General features: G+C 40.2%; 1 protein-coding gene across 1 annotated transcript in view; it reads right to left on the bottom strand.

The window, feature by feature from the left end:
• Positions 1 to 22,885, bottom strand: part of ADGRA1 (adhesion G protein-coupled receptor A1) — a 291,609-nt gene that overhangs the window by 229,208 nt on the left and 39,516 nt on the right. Inside the window, exon 2 of the mRNA XM_075107276.1 lies at positions 13,940 to 14,011. Within this exon, the coding sequence (XP_074963377.1) occupies positions 13,940 to 14,011 (72 nt within the window). The remainder of the gene's footprint in view (positions 1 to 13,939; positions 14,012 to 22,885) is intronic.

Here is a 22,885-nt window from a genome sequence, read left to right on the forward strand (position 1 = left end):
CTGTACAGTAGGAAAGCTTAACACAGTACTCAAACTTCACTCAAATGGGAGAATTGTCCCTTGTGAGGCACTTGCACTTCTCAGAAATACCTAAAAGCATTTAATGGTACAAAGGGAAAAAAAAAGCTATCAAATTCTCAACTTAGCGGCTGACACAGTACAGAAAACACTGTTTTGTTCTGAACACAATGCACTTTAAACTCCCATTTCAGCTGAAAAGCATGTCTTTAAGGTATTTTAAAAAGTATTAACTTACTTTGCATTAAGAAAAAATGTGAATATTGAACATAAAAAAATTGAAAGAACACTTGGTGAAAATAACAAATACACCATGTGTCTAGGGAACGTATATTAGCTGTAATAGTTTCTTTCGTTGGCTATTAGTTATAGCATCATAGCAAAAGCGTTACAGTTATGGTTCAAAGGGTATGCTTTTTAAACAAATCTGTTTTTTTCAGGTACCTACTTTCCTCATTTAGCATATTTCATATTTTTTTCATAGACAGAAATTAACTGATTTTAAGAGTGTCAAGCTCCCCTTTTGGCAGTTTTCTGAGTTATAAAGGCAGGATAAAAACATTTTATTTATGCTTCAACAAGTTTCTGCATTATGCTAACTCAAGTGGCCTATTTTTAACTCAAACTGCTTATTTCTGCAAGATGAAGCTCACTATCATTGCGTAGAACAATTTTATTTTATTCTTTCATGTTCACAAGCAAATAAAAATACACATTTTTATTCCAGCACAATGTTTCTCTCGGTATTCTCCTCAGAAAAACGCTTTCTAAAGCAGAGCATAGAGGATTTTTGTAATTCTTTTTTTCACAGAATATGTGCATAGCTCAGACTATACAAACATCCTCTATAGCTCTCCCAGTCACTTTCCATTTCAAGAACGAGGCAATTTGTGTTAACACAAGACAGCTTATCATGTGCTAAGTCTGCATGCAATTTTCTCGTGAGAACAACCATTTTGTACCTACTTGACACACCACGCAGCACTATACTACACCCAACTAATCAATTCTTTCTATATTAAGAAGCGGGGAGAAAAACTGCCCACAGCTGTTATATTACATCAGCTTTCCTAACTACTTCAGACAACCCATTTTGGGGATTTGTTTTTTTAAACCAAATTGGCATAAAACATAGCCCTTCTTTCTATTTCTTTTCAAGTACATTCTTTTTTTTTTTTTTTTTATTTTGCCTTCTCAGAGATTATTGGTGAAGTACAAGTGTCAGGGAATAAGCTATGCTTTCTGCTGGCACCCCCAGAAGTTCTGAGGGCAACAAGCTCCCAGGGTCATTGGGTACCCTCGGAGGACTCATGGACCAACATGATATGAACGAGTAATACCATGTTTTCATCAGAGATCTCACAGGCTCATCTACAGACATGAACTTTTGGAAGAGACTAACTGTATATATAATTTTTTTTCTTTTAAGTAAACAAATAAGAAATGTCTGACAATTGATATTGAGTCAGAAATAGGCAAGAAAAGGTATCAGTAGGCCCCAGAAAACTCTCTGGGAGGGAAGGATGGAGTTTGGAGCTTTTCTTCTGATACTGACTCTTAACTGAGCACACCGTGACAATGAGGAGATGCTCCTATTCAGAACTTGAGGTCTGTCATATTTTAAGTCTAGATACTATCAGATGAGGCATCAAACTTTGTTCTTCTTGACCATAAACATGCTGAAGACCACATTGCATATGAATACAGGAAATATATTTTTTTTTTGAGTTTGAGAACATTATTCCATCAGTAGCTTACAGCTGAGGGATCAAAACCATAAAATACTGAACACAGGGACCCTGCTATCAACTTACCTCACAGCTTACTTTGCAAGATTAGCTCAGTTATTGACCAACTGACACTAATTTTTACCAGCTTGGCTTCCCAGCATGCTGCTCTGTGAGTTCATACAAACCGCCTATAAACCACATTTCTGTTTTATCTACTTCTCCAGCCAGTCTGCCATTTCTTTATAGAAAAGATATACAGCTTGCATCAGTCCTAAGTGCAATGGTTCAGTTTTATCATTCCAAAATATTCTATTTTGTGAACACAAAACAGTTGAAATGAAATACTGACATCTGACAAAGATGTTCCCAAAACTGTTGTGTCCCCAGAAAATGTTTTTATTTTGTTATGCTAGCATTTCCAACAGCAATCTGTTTTGTGCACATGATTGGGAAAAGCCAACATGGCTTCACTAAGGGCAGATCATGCTTGACAAACCTGGTGGCTTTCTACGACAAAGTGACTTCCCTAGTTGACATGGGGCGGGCAGCAGACATTGTCTACCTGGACTTCTCCAAGGCCTTTGATACGGTCCCCCACAGTCTCCTCCTGGAGAAATTAATGCGTTATGGCCTAGACAAGTGGTCTGTGCAGTAGGTGGGGAACTGGCTGACAGGCCGCACCCAAAGGGAGGTCGTAAATAGCTCTTTCTCAAAATGGCAACCTGTCACTAGTGGAGTCCCCAGGGATAAATATCGGGCCCAATGTTATTCAATATCTTTATAAGTGACCTGGATAATAGCATCAAGTGCAGCCTGATGAAGTTTGCAGATGACACCAAGTTGAGTGGAGAAGTAGACACTCCAGAAGGGAGAGCTGCTCTGCAGGGAGATCTGGATAGGCTGGAAGAGTGGGCCAGCAAGAACCTTATGAAGTTCAGCAAGGAAAAGGTAAGATCATGCACCTGGGAAAACATAATCTGGGAGTGCAGCACAGACTGGGATGCACCTGGCTGGAGAGCAGCTCTGTGGAAAGGGACCTGGGGGTCCTGGTGGGCAGGAAGCTCAACATGAGCAAACAGTGTCTGATGCGGCCAAGAAGGCCAACAGGATGCTGGGTTGCATCAAAAAGGGCATCGCCAGCAGAGATAAAGAAGTCATTATCCCGCTCTACTCAGCGCTTGTCAGGCCACACCTGGAGTCCTGTGCACAGTTCTGGTCCCCGCTGTACAAAAAGGATGTGGACAGGCTGGAAGGGGTCCAGAGAAGGGCCACCAAGATGATCAGAGGACTGGGAAGCTGCCATACGAGGATAGGCTGGGAAAGCTGGGTTTGTTCAGCCTTGAGAAAAGGAGGCTCAGAGGGGATCTCATCCCCATGTACCAGTACTTAAGGGGCAGCTACAAAGAAGATGGAGACTCCCTTTTTACACGGAGTCCCATGGAGAGGACAAGGGGGAATGGACACAAATTGCTCTTGGGGAGATTCCGATTGGACACGAGAGGAAAATTTTTCACAGTGAGGACAGTCACCATTGAAATAATCTCCCCAGGGAAGGGGTTGACTTGGCCACGTTGGACACTTTCAAGAGTCGCCTGGACAGGGTGCTGGGCCATCTTGTCTAGGCTGTGCTCTTCCTAGAAAGGTTGGACTAGATGATCCCTGAGGTCCCTTCCAACCTGTGATTCTGTTGGGGCAAAAATGCAAATAGTTACACTCAAAAGTATGGCAATGCAACCTGGCAAACGCTGATGTCTTAAATACCATTACGGTACCAAACACATACCAGCAGTTGACAACTTTGTGCCTAAGCTGAAACCACGGTTTCACACCAGAACTGGAGGCATGCAATCCCAGCAGCACATTCAGAATGTCATATATGCCCATCACGCCAACGAGCGGTGCCTGCAAGGGAATGCAGTGCTGGCAAGTCTTATGTCTGATTATAAAGCATGGAATTAAGAGCAAAGACATGGCCTGGTAGGCCACGTTGTTTCTGCCAGGGGAGAAAAAATACCAAAAGAACCAGAGAAATTAATGTGACAGTTTAGAAGACAAACAAAAAACAGGTTTAAGGTAAAAAGAAAAGATGGGGAACACACTTGGTTCTGGACCCTCACACTAAAATTATGGGATTGATTTTACTTATCTGTTTTTCAGAGTTTTAAACAGCACTGTAATATCCAAAAGGAAACATCCTCTCTTTTTACAATTTCTCGGGGGTTTGCACATTATGGTGTAGCAGCTCTAGACATGTCTACCCTGTATACATGCAGGGTATTCTTCTGTTGACTCATCCTCTAAAATATCGTGTGATGTCTATAGTCTGTATTGTGACTTTGTACTGGAAAATAACAAATGACTAGATGAAAAAAACCACATCTTTGTGTCAGATTACAAGTGCCTTGATAGTTACTTCATTCTTGTAAGACTTACGGTACGTATGCCTATTAGAAAGAGGGTAATGTAATTTTCCTTTTAACGTTCAGTGCTTCTGTTTCTGATAGTCATACTAAGAATAACAGTGATTTTATATAATGCTAAATCTCTCCTTGATACTGCACACTAGGACATAATAGTTTCTGCAGTTTTGAGAGTTTGGGGAGGTTTTTTTTCTTGTTCGTGGGTTGGGTTTTCTGGGGTATGTTAAAAAATGCATATAGTCAGCTTTTGCATTACTAAATGAGTAACTTATTATTAGTCACAGGATGTAATCAAGAGATCCATAAAGGACCACAGAATTAAAATGAAAAGGTGATTATTAACTAAGTTTGCCCAGTTTGACTAGTGACATTGATCCTGCCTCTGTTTCTCCTCTGCTTTCTCAAAATCTTTGTGCAAGAACTGCAAATTAGATATCCTCCTTCTGTGCAATTCATTAAATACTGCCTGCAGCCAAATAATATTTACTTTGAAATACATTTCACCTTTCATTGCTTTACTTCTACATGAGAACCAACAGTGGTTTTTCTAAGTCAAATTTTCTGTTCTATGATGTTTTCAAAGGATCCCTCAGGTTGGCTGGTGCCCCTTGCTGCTTATGTAACCAGGCAGGTATTTTCATCAAGCTGTAATAGTCAGGCCATCCATGGCGCTCTCTCATTTTATACTTAGAACAGTGAACCCAGAAAATACACTTTTATATTGGTTTTGATGACAGTACTAGGAGAAGGGGAGTAATCAATTCTGCAAAATCAAACTCCTAATGCTGGGTCAGGATTTTGTTCGTTACGTTAACTCTTACCTGGCATATTTCTAATTTAATATTGTTCACAGAAAAAAAATACATTCAATAGGACAGCTACATCTGACTTCCATCTATTTAAAAAAAAAAAGAAAGAAAAAATAGAAATGTTTACAAGTAGACCTATTTGGTAGCAGGATTCTATCGATTTTTAATGACAGTATGTTAATACAAGTGTTTTATATCTGGATCTATCTTATTTGTATTTTTCCCTGTGATACATGATTACCCCAGATTATATTACTGGAAGAATAGACCAAATTTATGTCTGGACTAAAACTGAGCCCAAAAAGTCTATCAAGAAGGCAACGAGAGGGTGACCTCAGCCACATACCCTGCAGCCCTGCTAGCATTTGTCAGAGTCCTCTCATGTACAGAGACGTGCCAGCACTGCCTTGGTCCTGTCGCTAAGACAGCCTGGTTACCAAAGACAACAGCCTAAGAATTGTCTCCATCCTTGCCTAACACCGATGCACACCCTATGCGATTCAGCCCACACCATGCTTGGATTGGCTCCATAGGATTTAGTGCGAGTTACTTCAATTGCGGTCAAAGCTAAAAATTTTTTCTGATATAGGACAATTTTCTGCTACCAAACATGCCTTTTCACTGCTTACAAAAAAGCAAGGCTTATATTTGCTACTAAACTTAGCTAACAACTGAATTTTTGCAATGCATGGAGCTGCACAAAATACATCAACTGAGCATCAGTACCCTGTATCTGAACTCATGTATTTGTGTCCATTAAGACTGATTCCCAGTCAGACTAGAAGGAATGCGTCCAAAGTAAATAAATGACTCAATCTATAGAAAAGTAAAAAAATTGATACTACATAATCATCATTGTACTTTTTCTTACAACGTCTTTTCTCTCAAGATCCATTGAGATCCTCCAGTATTACCAGATTTGGAAATACTAGGTAAGCAATACTATTTCACAGATGAAAAACACAAAGATGTAGAGAGAGATCAAATGATGTGACAAAACTTGAATGAAATTTATGGCAAAATTAATGAGGAATCCATATTTGATGCTAAAAAAAAATCCTCAAAGTGAGGAACTGAAGGTATTATGGTGCTACAAGGATCATTTTTGCATCTCCTTTCAGCCTGATATCAGACTCATACCAATCTCACAATTCATGCCATTAAAATTGTAAGGTATTAAAATGATGTTATAGAAATTGGATTTTATAAAACTAAATTGATTTTATGGGAAACACTTTTTTTCTGACATGCATTTAATTATTTAGCAATAACTCCTTTAAGTGTTACAAACTTCATTGACAAATACATGAAGTTGGATATTTCATGAACACATTAATTTAAATGGACATGTCTATATTCTGTCTGTATCAGAATAAATGTGACATTGGTGTTACTGAATAACATGACCAAAATTACCATAATGGCAGAGGACCAAGAACCAAAGGGAGGCAAAACCCCTGGGCAAGCTGGGCTGTTACCTCCACAGAGGAAGACTGGCAGCAGCAGATGTGGAAGGAGCCCCATGATGGGTAAGGAAGCAGGTCCTAACCCAGGGATATGATGCAAGCCCCTTGTCCGATCTCAGCACGCCCTACCAAAAAGTTTGTCCCCATCTTTCTTATAAGCCCACTTTAAGTATTGAAAGGCCTCAACTATGTCTCCCTGCAGCCTTCTCTTCTCCAGGCTGAACAATCCGAACTGTCTCAACCTTTCCTCATAGGAGAGGTCCTCCATCCCTCTGATTATTTTTGTAGCCTCCTCTGGACCTGCTCCAACAGATCCATGTCTTTCCTCTGCTGAGGACTCCAGAGCTGGGTGGAGGACTCCAGGTGGGGTCTCACCAGAGCGGAGTAGAGGAGCAGGTGGCCATGATTCTTCTGATGCAGCCCTTTCTGGGCTGTGAGCACACATTTCCTGGTCCTGTCCAGCTTTTCATCCACCAACACCCCCAGGCCCTCCTCCACAGGGCTGCTCTCAATCCCTTCATCCCCCAGCCCTCCCTGGGCTGACTAAACCCAGGTGCAGGACCTTGCACTTGACCTTGTTGAAATTCAGGAGGTTCACTTGGGCCCATTTCTCAGGCTTGTCCAGGTCCCCCTGGATGGCATCCTGTCCACCAGGCATGTCAACTGCACCGCTCAGCTTGGTGTCATCTGCAAACTTGTTGAGGGTGCACTTGATCCTACTGCCTATGTCATTGATCGAGATATTAAACAGATTTCTCTGTTTAGATAATAGATGTCTCTCTGGAAGGACAGTTACCTGAACTTCAGTAATTAATGAATTTTCAGAGCTTTCCTTTTTGAGTTCAATGTTTACAATTGCCTTAGTACTGAATATATTGCAGCAAGCATACTTAACATTGATTTTAAAAGTTCCAGCTACATTAGCTGCTTCTAGAAGTGACAAAGGAAACTGTCCTGCTTCATGCAAACACTAGTATCACTGTAATTAGAAAGACAATCTCTTAGTCTGACACTGAAACCAAAAGGGTAACTCAAAGTTCAAGGAGCACCAAGAGGAATATGAATTGTTTTCAGTCTGGTTTAGAGTATGTGCACAAAGTGCAGATAGTCTCGCTCCAGGAGAAAAATCATTCCCCATGGCTATCCTCATCCTTCCTCACCTACTGCAATATGCTCAACCACTTCAAATCGTAATGCAGTGTAATTAGGGTTTTTGTAAACGATTAAAACAAGCCAACACAATAAGAAATTTAACATGAAAAATTGCTTAGATTTCCCCAGGACTGTTAGACATATTACTAGATGAGGAAAAATAATGGTTGGAGCATTTGTATTTTTGTTTTTTGAGAATATTTAAGGTGAAATTAAACAAAGAACTCATTTGTTATCATTATCAACTAGATCTAGAGAATTTACTAAATCCATGTACAATACAAGAAAAACAAGAAATACAAGAAGAAGTGGCAAGAAAATGTAGATGTTTGAAAGGCACTTGTACTGATTTTCTTCCCTCCATGTTTTTCCAAATAAAACAAAAATAGATAAAACCAAACAGTTTCAGTCATGCCAGGACTACTTACACAACATACAGCTCTAAGAAACAGATTTTAGAATGGCCCTTTCCCTAAGTAACATCACAACATTTCTCTGAACATGGCTACGTGGCATTTGAGATGAATTAATGTGGTCATTTGAGGTCTCCAAGATTATTAATCTGTTTTCTGTTAAAAGTACTTGGATGAAGTTAGGGGCACACTCCTTAGCTGCAACCCTTCAGACAAAAAAAAAAGAAGTTGTACAATTGGCATCTGAAATATTGGTTTACAATAACTTGTATTTTTCTATTTTTAAAACGATCCAAAAGAGAACAAGTAATTCTAAATTTAATTTATAAAGTTTCTAACTTTAAAGATGTCATACATATCTGTTGAAAAGAAAATTGTTTAACAATCTCTTTAAGCATATGTCCAATCCTTCATGGTGCCTAGGAAGAACATCTCTGGTTTTTCATATGTGTGTGCACGCGCACACATTTCAAAAGTATAGGCAGGGAAAGAAACGAAGTGGCCAGTAATTTAAAGAACATAAATTGCATGTTTAAAGAAGCACATAAGTATATAAAAATGCAAAACCTTTATATTTTACCATTTCATCACCTGAGTTTTGCTGGGGAACATCTAAATACCATATTTTTATACCAGCTGTTTAACAACATGTTTTTTTCCTATGGTCTAATTTTTGCTTGCCTTTCCTGCCCTTTCATTCCCTCAAGTTAATGTGTTATTACTTCAATTGCACAGCACAATATATAGTTCAGAATGCCATACTGAAATCTACAGAAAGTAGGTTTTATGCAATCTTATCTAATAATAACTGAGGACAACATGCGACTGCATAGCACTGCCGCATGGTCAGTAACTTTAAGGTACAGCACCACTTAATGAAAGGACACATAATCTAAGTGAGACCTGGGCGGGTAAGACTGATCTATACAGCTAAAAAAAAATGAAGTCAAAACAAAAAATAAATTCAATGCTAAATTCTTACAAATACCTTGGTATTATTTTCCTTTGTCTAGAAACGTGTCTAGGAATATTGGGAAAATGTAACAGCAAGTTTCCGTAAGACACTCATTGTTGAAGCGTTAGTGCCTGGCATGCTTTTCTTCTGGGTCAACTGTGAAAAAATATGTGCAATCTTGCTTAGTGATCTTTCACCCTGATTTCCCAAGGAAAAACTGCTTATGCCGTCAAGGTCTGTTTGTGTATGGTTTTTTTCTTTTTTATTTGCTGGTTCCCTCCAAATAACTTCTGAACCTGCTAAAGAGTTTCAGCCACAGGGGAAAAAGGAGCAGCAGTCTCAGAGGTAATTATGCTCCTATAAACTTCATGAAAAAGTACATTTGGTTATGAAATAGGGAGCGACAGACTTCATACACCCACTTTAGAAAAAGCACAAATGCCAGATCAGCTCTATTAAGCACCAGGAAGCCCACAGCAGAGAAGCTGCTATGAGAGATTGCCCCCAGCTAGAGGTAACATGGGGAGTTAGTGCAGGACGGGGGCTACCCAGGCAGTCGTGATGCAGTGGTTGCTGTGGAGGGTAAGAAAATGAGTACTGTGGATAATAGCTCAGATACACACTTTTTTGTGCCAGCTGACATTGGGATGAGGGAATAAGATTTAGTTTCCTTGTCTAGATCTTGACTTTGGGTCCAGCACTCCTTGTCCCCAGAAGCAGCGTGTGGACTACGCCATTTTCCAGAAGAGATATTTAGAGGCCAGATATTCTCAAGCATAAGGAGACTTTCCACAGCTGTTACTACTGATATGACTTTGCCACACGCTGTTGAGAGACTGCAATGTCTTTGGAGCAGAGTCCCTACCATACACTGCCTATGATTCCTTGGGTAGTAGTAATGGTTAACCCCACTGCCCATAACTTTAGAATAAATAAATATTTATTTTTTAATCAAACTGTAACCCACAGGCTTTTCTATAATTGTACCATCAAATTACACAGGCTCCTAATTTATCAGTTGTTCAGGCCCTCAGGATTACTATAAGTAAACGAGAGTTGCTGAATTGCTGAAACTTACTTGAAAGGACTATCTTACTGTTTCATGGCCTTGACAACCCACTTCCCTTTGTCTACAATAACTGACACTATCCTACTTAGATCAATGCATCTCCCAAGAACATAAGACACTGACTACAAACGGGGAAGGTACTGAAATGGAAACCATTACACGCTGGCAAGTCTTTGCCCCAAGCTTCAAATCTAAACTGAACTCTCAGCCTCCTGAATATGAAGCCATCTCTACAGGATGCATCACAGAAATGGGTTCAAGGCTCACTCTCATCTGTAGAACCTGTGGTCTGTAGTTCTCTTCTGATTAAATTCCATAAAGCTCTCCATATTTTAAGAGACAGTTTCATTACTACACTTGCTTCAAAAAAGTTTATTTAGTTTCTTACCTACGCTTCTGATTTTCATCCAAATCAAGTGAGTAGTCAAGGCCAATATAACTCAGCACCAAACCCAATTTTACAGAAAGTTTTTATTTTCACATGGTATTAAAGGAATGGTATTCACTTCTTAATGCCTCTTGTTGGTACTACAAAGTAAGCCCAGTGGCACAGAGGTGCATCATGATCCAGACCCCATAACACACTTGTGAGTCAACCTTTCCAAACCAGAACAAGGCAGTAATTCTTAGTTTCAGAAAACTCAAACTCAGTGCAGAGAGAGTGCCATCTCTACAGACCACTCGTGGGTCGCTGTTCACACACGTACAAAACACAGGAAAAGTACCTCTTTTGAGACTGTGTTTGTCAAAGCATTTTTATAAACTGCCCGGTAAAAATACTAATATTCTATAAATTTATTTTGATCACTATTAGTTATATATTTTTATTACAGACATTACTATATGTTTCATTTTTAATATTAACAAAGTATTAGTAAACATAGGATTATCTTTCTATTACTAAAAGGGAAATAACTGTATCCACAAACACGTTTTTTCCTGGCTGGCTGGTTGTATCCCCTGAAAACCCGATTCCAGATTTCTTTTTACAGCAGTAGCACAAATTCAGACAATCTGAAATAAAAACCTTGTATTATTCATGCTATGGTTGAAAAAAAAAAAAAAAAGCTATATTCTGAGAAGTCTGCAGAAACAACTACAAACTAGGTCCAACTATATTTTGAAATAATGGCATTTCATGCACGATATAAGAGTTCTATGATAGTCTTAGCTTTAGAGAAATCAATTCTGTCTTACTCTTAAAATGGACAGTTAAGGGGCAAACAACTTATGTTTCGCAGTTTGTTTGATTACAGTTGCATAAAATGAGGAGTCCTAGTCTGAGACAACTCTTCCGTGAGGTCTCTCACTTGTGTAACACACTGTTGAGAAATCACCAGAACTTGGGAAGACTGACACTTCTGTAATCCGATTCCTGTTGTGACATGCATTGAAAACCAAAATAATAAGGGTGAAGTTGTCACTAGTTATTGGAGTAGGGCTTCAAATTGCTTTCTGCTCAAAAAGTGGGTTTGAACACTCCAGGACAGGAAAGAGCCAGAATATACAAGTCACTCAGTTCCACCTGAAATTTTACTTCCCTTGTAAAGTTTTCAAGTTTGACATTGAATGATTTCATTTTCCACATAAGCTAACACTCTTCTGGCTCATGATCTCATGGTAACCACAAAAGAATTACAGACAGGCGTGATTCTTGTCTCTGTGGCATTCACATTACTAAATTTTTTGTTCCGCAGGACCACAAGGAGTACAAAGCCAAATTAAATGAGTAATCCTTAACTCCAGCACACCCGCATTTCTAAGCACCTGATCATCTAAACTTAATGTTATCTTAAAGGAAGCTGGATTTTCCTGCTACTGTATTTCATAAGATTTTCTCTACTTTCCCTTTCAGGCAAGGAATAAAAATTCTTTTTGGTCCATTTTGATGAGCCATGAACATCAACAGCATTTGCTGTCGTAGTTCTCCACTTTAAACACCTGAAGTACCACTCTGAACTGGCTTGTGTGGAGAAGGCAAAGTTGGGAAAACTTTTGTCCAAGGGTCTGGAGCACTCATTTGGCTGTAGTTCATTCACACCCACTGGCTTCCACGTCTTAGTAGACTATTCCTCTGTTCTCACTACCCCCAGCTGAAACAGAGCCTTTGCAGATATTGATAAAAAGCATATGGCACCAGAGAACAAGAGACAGAGCATCTGAATGTGATGATAATGTCATCACTTGAATTGTAGTCTTTGCTTCAAGGATCGCTTATGGATTTTCTATTAATGTCATGGCCAAATAGCACCATATACAGTGATACACACCGATTTTATCTGTAATGTTGCAAAACCTCAATACAATAAAATTAAGAAGGTTTAGATGGCAATGATACTTGAGGGGACACACTGTTTTTAATATTGTTTGCAATGTCTCTTCAGGTTGAAGTATTTATCTAACCAGACACCTGCTCAGTATCATTCCCCAATGTAAATTAAACCTAACATCAACAACAACATCAAAAACCAAAACACACCGCAAAACCAACCCACCCCCCAACCCCCCCCAAAAAAAACCAAACCCAGAGGAAATGTTTTCCTGTTTCTAAACACTAATGCTTTACTTGCAGTACATAGAATTTAATTTAGTAATTTTGTTTCTTGCAGTAAATTTGTAAACTTATCCCCTATTTTTTTTTGTCTAAAATATTTGTGAACTTCTTTATAAACCTCATATCATTGTTACATCTAAGATTAAACCAGGTAGTAAATAATACACAACTACTCTTCATTCGATACAATGTAATATCGCCAATATTAAAGAAGTGCTTGTTACATCTATAACTATATGCAGAGAAAATTTAGTATTCCTTTACATAACTGTTCAGACAGTTAGCTTTATCCTCACTCTTCAGCGTGCCTAAGGGATTCCTCCAGACCTTGAAATACATTACTTTTAAATTGCAGTTAGAACATTCAAACACCTCAGTATCATATACTTACCCACCTTATTACACAACCATGAACAGCATGCACGTCACACACATATATAGCAAAATATCAGCTAAAGGTGATTTTAACATGTAATTTTTTTGCGTATGGAAACAATCATACGACATAGAATATATTCATGAATGTAGCAACTGCTTTAAATCAACAGCTCTACATAATGAATGCATTCTTAGAAAGCAATATAAAAATAATTTACCTTAAGCTGCATGCCTATTTTAAAATAAGCATGATATAATTACTCATTTTAGGTGCACTGGCAAAGTAAGTTTCCCATAGATATAAAAAAATTACAAGCTTTTGGACTTTTTCATGTGATTATTCTCAAATGGGTGACCTATGTATACAGAAAGAAGTGTTATTGCAGTAGAGCTTTACTGCCCATTTATTGCATCGAAGTTGCAGAATGTTATCTTCCTTACTCAATAGCTGATCCTGAGCAAATCATATGGAAACCTCGGTCCTTTTCAATCCTCCAAATATTGACTAGAAATACACTGTCATGGAGCTTTATCAATATCATCATCTGCTCTGGTGATAAATGTTGTCCAATTTCTTTAGAATATAATTAAAATAAAAAAGAGAATTAAAATCAGAATAGAACTGAAGTGGAATTATCGGGGACCAATGAGTTAAATAACCAAAACTATACGTCGGGTACATTAGTGTTACCATTACATATACCAGCCTTCACTGTGATAGTGTATATAGTGTAGTACAAGTCTTTGACTGGATGTTTATTTTAGTTCCAGATTGATGGCAGTGCTTTCCTGTATTTTCCACGTCCATCCCCATTCACTCATTTCTATGCTGCTTCTTAACTTGCTGACTGCCTAGAAACTCTACTGTGCCATACAATTCAGAACATTTCAACTTCATTATTTGATGTTTGTTTTTATACTTAAAATACAAAGACCTTCTAATTGAAGGTGGAACGAGCGCGATCAGTTACTCACAATCTCTCCAGGGATCTCAATCCAAAGAAAGAGCCATTCTTCAACCATAAGATCTTGTTGTTACTCAGAATCCTACAAGAAGTCAGGAAAGAATCTAGTTAATGGAACATCGTAATTCCACTGATTAAAAACATGTAATTATAGTAAATGGCTGCTCTGTAAAATACTAATCACAAAATTCTCTGCTTCATTTGCATTTCCCCACCATAGCAGTAAATAAAGATTACCATTTCCTGAAGTGCATAGTTTCATCTTTATTAAATAAAAGCACATTCAAGAAATATGTCAACACAGGAATTTTGGCTTCAACTTGAAAAGTATAACACTGATAAATGCCCACACCTCACTAGTAGATTCTAAATTACCACTGCCAAAGGTACTTATTAGGCTTCCCAGACAGAAAAAAGGCTGATGAAGCAAGGGACGTGTTAAAAACTGTTCCACTAGATTACAGGACAAGCCAGTCACTTTGCAGTGGCTACTATAGCAGGGATGTACAAAGAATGGTATCATCAATGGCTGATAAATACAGAGAAAGTATTTAATTTTCTATAGGAGACACAAAAAAAACCCCTACCCCTTTACCACAAAAACAGACTAGTTCAAAAATGTTTTCCTGTGGTAACCTCTGCATAGTAGAAATTCAGTATTTAAGCTATGCCTGGCCCATCAAGTACCACCACCATCGAGTACACATGCAAACTGGCCCTACATGCAAGCCGTTGAAAAAGTTGTCTATTCTCGCTCTTCTTGTTAAACTACTGTTGATGTCACAAGTGGCTCTTTCTAGTTTAGCGATTTCTCATCGCTATATTTTCCCAGCTATTTCAGAAGCAATACAATATGCACCCATTCTGAAGATGTTACCACTTAAAAACCTTACAGCAAAAGAAATGCAATATTTTAGAAGCTCAAGAAATCTTTTTTTATAAACAGATCTAATGATTATGCAATGTGCAGAAGAAATGTTTGTCTCTGGAAAAAATCTAATTCCAACTGCTTGAGAAATAAATCTTTTAATCTAACACAATAAATTCTACTTCTCTAGTGCACAAAATTAAATTTCAAAATGAGACAACTTCAATGAAGATAGAAATAAAACAAAACAAATTTTCAAAAGAAATTTTATGTACTTAACTAGCAAACTTGAGACTACATGAATCAACTTTTTACTTTTGTGAAGTTTTAAAACAATATGTTGCACAAGACTATCTTAATGTTCCTCGCTCAGCATTTCCCATTGTATATGAACAGTAAGTGCTTCGCCCCAGCATACACCTATTACATAAAATTGGAAGTCTAGGTGCAAAAGACAACCCATAACACTGACCCATAGTGAAACAGAAAATACTTGTTGACACAGGACATTTAAAATACTGTAATGTTAGTAAGATTTGGAGATTTTTGCAAGTTATTTCTAAAATTCATCAATAAACGTGTAAATGTATTTCGATGAGATATGATGGCCCACTGTCAGAGAACATGGACAACAGAGCAGCTCAGATCTGGCCTGTATGCTGTTACACTATGTTGTTACTGAATACAGTTGTGCAGCAACATTACTCCTCACCCAGAACCACTTAGTATAACCCCTAAGTGGCAATTTGGGATCAATCATCAACCCTTAAACCCAAGCATCTGAAAGCACGCAGAAGCCTATGTTTACGACAAAAATTAAATGTGGTTCAATATATGCAGTCTATTGCCATCAACTACGAAACTCCACATCTCACAAGGTCTTCCTTCTATTTCTCAGACTAAAAATCATATGTATGACATTAAATATTTCTCTAATCTACCAACACTTCTACTACCATCTTAGCAATATATTTCAGCAGTGACTTGATGAAAGACCACAAACTTTTCAATTTGTCTTGTTTGTCAGATTTTCTGAACTTTTTAGGTGCCCATACAGTGACTAAATTGGAAAAGTCTTTTAAAATTCTGAATATATAAACTAGAAAATGTAAATAAATTAGATGTTCTATTTTATTCTGTTCATTCATTCACCTTGTATTCTGAGGCCACACAGAGCTTCTGTCAGTTAAGAAAGAATGAAGTCCCAAAATTAAAATTGACTGGGCTTGGAAAGACTGACATCAGAAATTCCACTTCATATTGGGTCATTTGGTTACATGCTCTGTTACAGAGAGACCATCCTTGAATTCTATTACAATGACATTAGATATAAATATTATATTTGGACTGTTCTGCATAGCCTGATTTGCAAAGATATGTGCACTTCAGAACTCTCATCTGGCTTAGATACAAGTAGCTCTGTCTTTGAAAAATTTTCATGGTGCCAATTTGTTTTTCCAGCCTTCTATTCATTCTGCCCAGAAAAAAGAGGGCAGTCTGAACTTTGCTGGCAACTGCATGAAAACTCAGCACACGTCAGCAGCACGTGGGTCTCCTACTCTGTGCCTCTGGGTTTCCTGTACAGCCCTAAGCACGTAGACTGAACCCAGTATCATTAATCCACATAAAACAAACTCCTAGAAATTAGAGAGAACTATCTAACAAATAATAAATTACAACATTAAGCAGAACATTTAATTCACAAATGGAACACTCAGTAAACACAGCTCACGTTCTGCAATACTGAAATCTCATGTAGTCATTTGCTTTTATTTTTCTGAAGGATAAACTGAATCTTGAAAAATATAAGAGACACCACAATTAAAAAAAAGATAAAAAAATCATAGAACTTAACTATGCAAATTTGAGTTTCTAAATGAAAACTTTTGAATCTTTATACCAGACTTCTGCAGAGACTTTCACACAGAGATCAGGTTTCAAAAATTAAGTTTCCTTCAGGGCCTTCTCTACTCTACAGTGCCAACTAAAATTCAGGTTTTATAAACAAAGTAATACGGGTATTATAGTTAAAATATGACTCTTCTTCAGATCAGAGCCACAACTTTAGAGAAGCCTAGCATTCCAATAAGCTCCGTGGGGGAAAAGAAAAAATCTTCTCTAACAGTATAAGTTATCTAGATTTCATTCAGCTGGTTGGTACACTCCATGGGAAGAATCCACCTGTTTTTAATTAGCGTTAGTGATGTCCAAGAACTTGCAATAGGCTGTTATCGAGAAGGATTTGGTTTGTACTGAAGACCAATTCTGTAAATACTACGGACAACTTCACTGGCAAGCTGAAATCACATTATTTTTCATACAGTAATGAATCAGTTGTTAAGCTTTTGATGCAGCTCATAAAATCTTCCCTTCTGAGGACATTTGCTGTGGGAATGAGGCTAGAAGGGAGGAAAGTTTTGGTTACAATGTTCAATATACTCACTCATAAATGAAGCTTAACTACAGATGACAAAGAATACGCAAGTAATCAATGCCTGGTCAAATTGTGGCTCTTACTTTTGATGTTGAAATTACACTAAATAATTTTGTGTATTACTTCTTCAGAGAAGTAGCAGAATGGACATGAAATATATGAAGTATGGCTGTAAAAGGTCTCTTTTCCCTTGAATATAGTGCGTCTGCTTACAGAGAGATTTTTTCAATTAGAGACCTGCAGAAATTTTGCAGGAAAACAGAGACACGAAGAGCATCCTTTTCTTGTACTTACAGATGCAAAAGTTGGTGGACAAATACATGGAAAAGGTGCTATTCATGTATTTGATTTTGGATAGCTTATAATATAATTATAACATTCAGATGTAAGAGAAACTGAGTCATTTATTTTAATAAAAGATTAAATATTGTTTGGATTCTTAAAACAAATCACCACGATGCACCCACTATGATTAATTACTTCTCAGATTTTATTTATTCACAGCATTTTCACTTCTCTTTTTTTTCTGATGTGCTAGTGAATCACAGCAATAAATAATGCTACATATCACAACTAGGCAGCTGGTTTAAATAATTATCAGTTTCTAGCCATGTGCTGAGAATCTCACATTTTAAATATTTTATTCTGAGGATAGAAATGTTAAGAGAAGGAGCACGCTTTATCTCAGTGAAGCTATTTTCCAAAATCAAAATAAGTTTTACTTTTGTTTAAAAAAAATCCTGGAGAAGCCTTCTGAGAAGGTATTTATTTTAAAGTTCAGCTAGCAAACTGTCCTTGCGCTACATATAATGCTCCAAACCCTAATTAACTGGAAGTTAAAATGGTGGTAATTTCAGCCCTAGCCCTCATGGGACTCATCTAACTAAAACAGTCCTGGGGAGTAAGCCACTAGCCAGCACCACTCTGTGGATCAGATGCATTATGAACTGTTTGCCCACTTCTTATGCCTCTGCTGCCTCTTCTCCAAGACACTTTAGGCAGCAGTTTATCCCAGGGAGCATGTTCAGAAGACATTAACTCTACAGCAGGTTTGTCCTTCCTGGCCCTGTGAAGCCCTCCGGGACTATTCCTGCAGACTCTGAAGGCTTATCCTCCAATCACTATCTCATGACCCACCATAACACCTTAAAGTATGTAATCCGTATGTTTCACAATGCAAATATAGTTCTCTAGGGGGCTGCAGCACAGGCTGCAGGCTATTTCATTCATCCTGCACTGGAAACAAACCAACCAACCTCACGTGTACACAGGACAAAAATCAGGCTAAGGAGCATGCTAACAACTGAGAAGAATAGATGGTCAATGAGACAATGCTCCCACTCTCTCCTGGATGTTTTTCTTTAGCAGTATAGACATACCTAAAAGGATTAATTGTTCTTATGGGCTACAAGCCACCTCTGATTTTCTTTCTGGTTCTTCCAGAATCTGAGTCACATGGAGAGGACAAGGGGGAATGGACGCAAATTGGTCTTGGGGAGATTCCGATTGGACACGAGACGGAAATTTTTCACAGTGAGGACAGTCACCATTGGAACAATCTCCCCAGAGAAGGGGTTGACTCAGCCACATTGGACACTTTCAAGAGTCAGCTGGACAGGGTGCTGGGCCATCTTGTCTAGGCTGTGCCCTTCCTAGAAAGGTTGGACTAGATGATCCCTGAGGTCCCTTCCAACCTGGGATTCTGTGATTCCATTAAAAATAAACACGCACAAATCTTATCACTGTTTGCTTAAATGGATGCTATGATTTTTGCTTTAGTGAAACTATGAAAAAGTGCAAAAAGACATAATCCTGTGCAACAAAGTCTCATTCAGCTATAAAACAAGCCCACTATAAGAGAATCAATTGTAGCATTTTAAAAAGTATCAAATAAAAAGCTCTTGATCATAATGCAAACAAACATCAACTTCCTACAACCCCTCAAGCAGAGAGAAAGAATCTTTCTACCATGCCTTCGAAGTCAGTGGACTTGGGTTCACTCAAAGTTAGAGAGGAAACAAATTCTACATCTGATGCTTCTTCAGTGAGATGGTACTGCATCCCACCCAGTACAGCCTAAAGATTGTGAACTCACACAGCAATGCATCCACAGAGAAAGTATATCTCAAATAACCAAATCTAAGACAGACAAGACATTTAGATGATGCCTGCTATTCCCAAATACATAGTGAACATAGAAGGCAGTGTAACACATTACTGAAAATATGTATTTCCTCTGATAATATTCACAGGAGAAAATAAACAAAAACAAACCACTAACGAAAAACCCCACCCAAACTTCTTGAAAAAACAGTAACATGCCAACTTCCACCTGAATTTCTGAAGGGCAACCCAGGAACTGGTTCAGACCAGATTCGACCCAGTCCTGTGTCTAGCTGATAGAGGAGGGCCTCTGTCCACTCTGAGGGGGACAGAGGGCCCAATATGCCAACCAGACCCATCCCACAGGGAAGGATGCTGCCTCCCTGGGGCTCAGGTCAGAGATGTCACTAGGAAACTCCCTGGTCTGGTATGGCCCTCTGATTACTACCCGCTATTGGTTGTGCAGGTGGGCAGAGACGAGGTTGTGGAGACAAGACCAAGAGCAATCAAAAGTGTACTGAGGCAACTGGTTGAAGGATCAGGAGCACAAGTAGTGTTTTCCTCAATCCCATCAGTGGCAGGGAAGAATAATACTGAAAGGAACAGGAAGACTTGTCTGATTAACACATGGCTCAGAGGCTGGTGCTATCAGTGGAATTTTGGATTTTTTGATCATGGGGAGGTTTATCTGGCACCGGGCCTGCTGGTGGCAGATGGAGTTCACCTAACTCAAAGGGGGAAAAGGATTCTTGCAAATGAGTTGGTGGGGCTCATTGAGAGGGCTTTAAACTAGGTTCAAAGGGGATGTAGCCAGGCCCACCAGAGAGAAGCCTAGGGGTGGCATGCCAGGGTTGGAGGTGAAACTGATAGCCCAGCTCAAGTGCATCTACGCCAATGCATGCAGCATGGGCAACAAACAGGAGGAACTGGAAGCCATTGTGCAGTGGGATAGCTATGACTTAGTTGCCATCACAGAGACATGGTGGGATGACTCTTACACTGGAGTGCTGCAATGGATGGCTATAAGCTCTTCCAAAAGGATAGACAAGGAAGGATATGTGGTGGGATGGCTCTGTATGTTAGGGAGTGCTTCAATTGCATAGAGCTTAGCGTATTTGATGACAAGGTCGAGTGTTTAAGGGTAAGGATGAGGGGGAAGGCCAACAAGGCAGATATCCTGCTGGGGGTCTGTTACAGACCACCAAACCAGGATGAAGAGGTAGATGAACTGTTCTACAAGCAGCTGAATAAAGTAACACAATTGGTTGTCCTTGTTCTAGCTGGGGCTTAAATTTACCTGTCTGCTGGAAATACAACACAGCAGAGAAGAAACAGTCTAGGAGGTTCCTGGAATGTGTGGAAGATGACTTCCTCACACAGCTCTAAGTGAACCTACCAGGGGAGGTGCCTCACTCGACCTCCTGTTCACAAACAGAGAAGGACTAGTGGGAGATGTGGTGGTCGGAGGCCGTCTTGGGCTTAGTGGCCATGATATGATTGAGTTCTTGATTCTTGGCAAAGGAAGAAGAGGGGTCAGCAGAGCCACTACCATGGACTTTCAGAGGGCAAACTTTGGACTGTTCAGGGCACTGGCTGGGAGAGTCCTTTGGGAGGAAGTCCTGATGGCAAAGGAGTCCAGAAAGGCTGGGCTTTCTTCAAGAAGGAAGTCTTGCAGGCGCAGGAGCAGGCTGTCCCCAAGTGCCGCAAGACGAACCGGTGGGGAAGACAACTGGCCTGGCTGAACAGGGAGCTTCTGCTGACACTTAGGGAAAAAAGGAGAGCCTACTGCTTTTGGAAGAAGGGCCAGGTAAGATGAGTACAGAGACCTTGTTAGGTTTTGCAGGGAGAAAATTAGGCAAGCAAAAGCCCAGCTAGAACTCAAACTGACCACTGCTGTAAGGGATAACAACAAATGTTTTTACAAATATATCAACAACAGAAAGAGAAACAAAAAGAATCTCAATCCTCTACTGGACGCAGAGGGGAACATTACTACTGAGGATGAGGAAAAGGCTGAGGTACTTAATGCCTCCTTTGCCTCAGCCTTTAACAGTCAGACCAGTTATCCCCAGGGTATTCAGCCCCCTGAGCTGGACAGCAGGGATGGATTGCAGAATAAACCCCCCCCATAATCCAGGAGGAAGCAGTTTACGACCTGCTGCTCCACCTGGACACGCACAAGTCTATGGGGCCAGATGGGATCCACACAAGAGCACTGAGGGAGCTGGTGGAGGACCTCACCAAGCCACCCTCCATCATTTACCAGCAGTCCTGGTTAACAGGGAGGTCCCAGATGACTGGAGGCTTGCCAGTGTGACACCCAACTACAAAAGAGGCCAAGAGGAGGATCCGGGGAGCTACAGGTCTGTCAGCCTGACCTCGGTACCAGGGAAGATTATGGAGAGGTTCATCTTGAGTGAGCTCACCAGGCAAGTGCAGAACAACCAGGGGATCAGGCCCAGCCCGCAGGGCTTCAGGAAAGGCAGCTCCTGCCTGGCCAACCTGATCTCCTTCTGTGACCAGGTGACCCACCTGGTGGATGAGGGAAAGGCTGTGGATGTGTCTACCTGGGCTTTAGCAAAGCCTTTCACACTGTCTCCCACAGCATCCTGCTAGAGAAGCTGGCGGCTCATGGCTTGGGCAGGTGTACTCTTTGCTGGGTAAAAAACTGGCTGGATGGCCGAGCCCAGAGCGTTGTGGTGAATGGAGCTAAATCCAGTTGGCGGCCAGTCACGAGTGGGGTTCCCCAGGGCTCAGTGTTGGGGCCAGTCTCGTTTAATGTCTTTATCAGTGTTCTGGATGTGGGGATCTAGTGCACCCTCCGTCAGTTTGCAGATGACACCAAGTTGGGTGGGAGCGTGGATCTGCTCGAGGGTAGGAAGGCTCTGCAGAGGGACCTGGACAGGCTGTATTGATGGACTGAGGTCAATTGTATGAGGTTTAACAAGGCCAAGTGCTGGGTCCTGCACTTTGGTCACAACAACCCCGTGCAACGCTACAGGCTTGGGGAGGAGTGGCTGGAGAGCTGCCCGGCGGAAATGGACCTGGGGGTGCTGGCTGACAGCCGGCTGGGCATGAGCCAGCAGTGCCCAGGTGGTCAAGGAGGCCAACAGTATCCTGGCTTGTGTCAGCAATAGTTTGGCCAGCAGGAGCAGGGCAGTGATCGTGCCCCTGTACTTGGCACTGGTGAGGCCACACCTCGAATGCTGGGCTCAGTTTTTTGAGGTGCTGGAGCGTGTCCAGAGAAGGGCAATGGAGCTGGGGAAGGGTCTGGAGAGCGGGTCTGATGAGGAGCGGCTGAGGAAGCTGGGGTTTTTAGCCTGGAGAAGAGGAGGCTGAGAGGAGACCTTATCGCTCTCTACAGCTACCTGAAAGGAGGTTCTAGCAAGGTGAGTGTTGGTCTCTTCTCCCAAGTCACTAGTGATAGAACAAGAGGAAATAGCCTCAAGCTGCATCAGGGGAGGTTTAGATTGAATATTAGGAAGAATTTCTTCACTGAAAGAGTGGTCAGGCATTGGAACAGGCTGCGCAGAGAGGTGGTGGAGTCACCA

This window comes from Phalacrocorax aristotelis, chromosome 12 (assembly GCF_949628215.1).
Source record: "Phalacrocorax aristotelis chromosome 12, bGulAri2.1, whole genome shotgun sequence".
Lineage (NCBI taxonomy): Eukaryota > Metazoa > Chordata > Aves > Suliformes > Phalacrocoracidae > Phalacrocorax > Phalacrocorax aristotelis.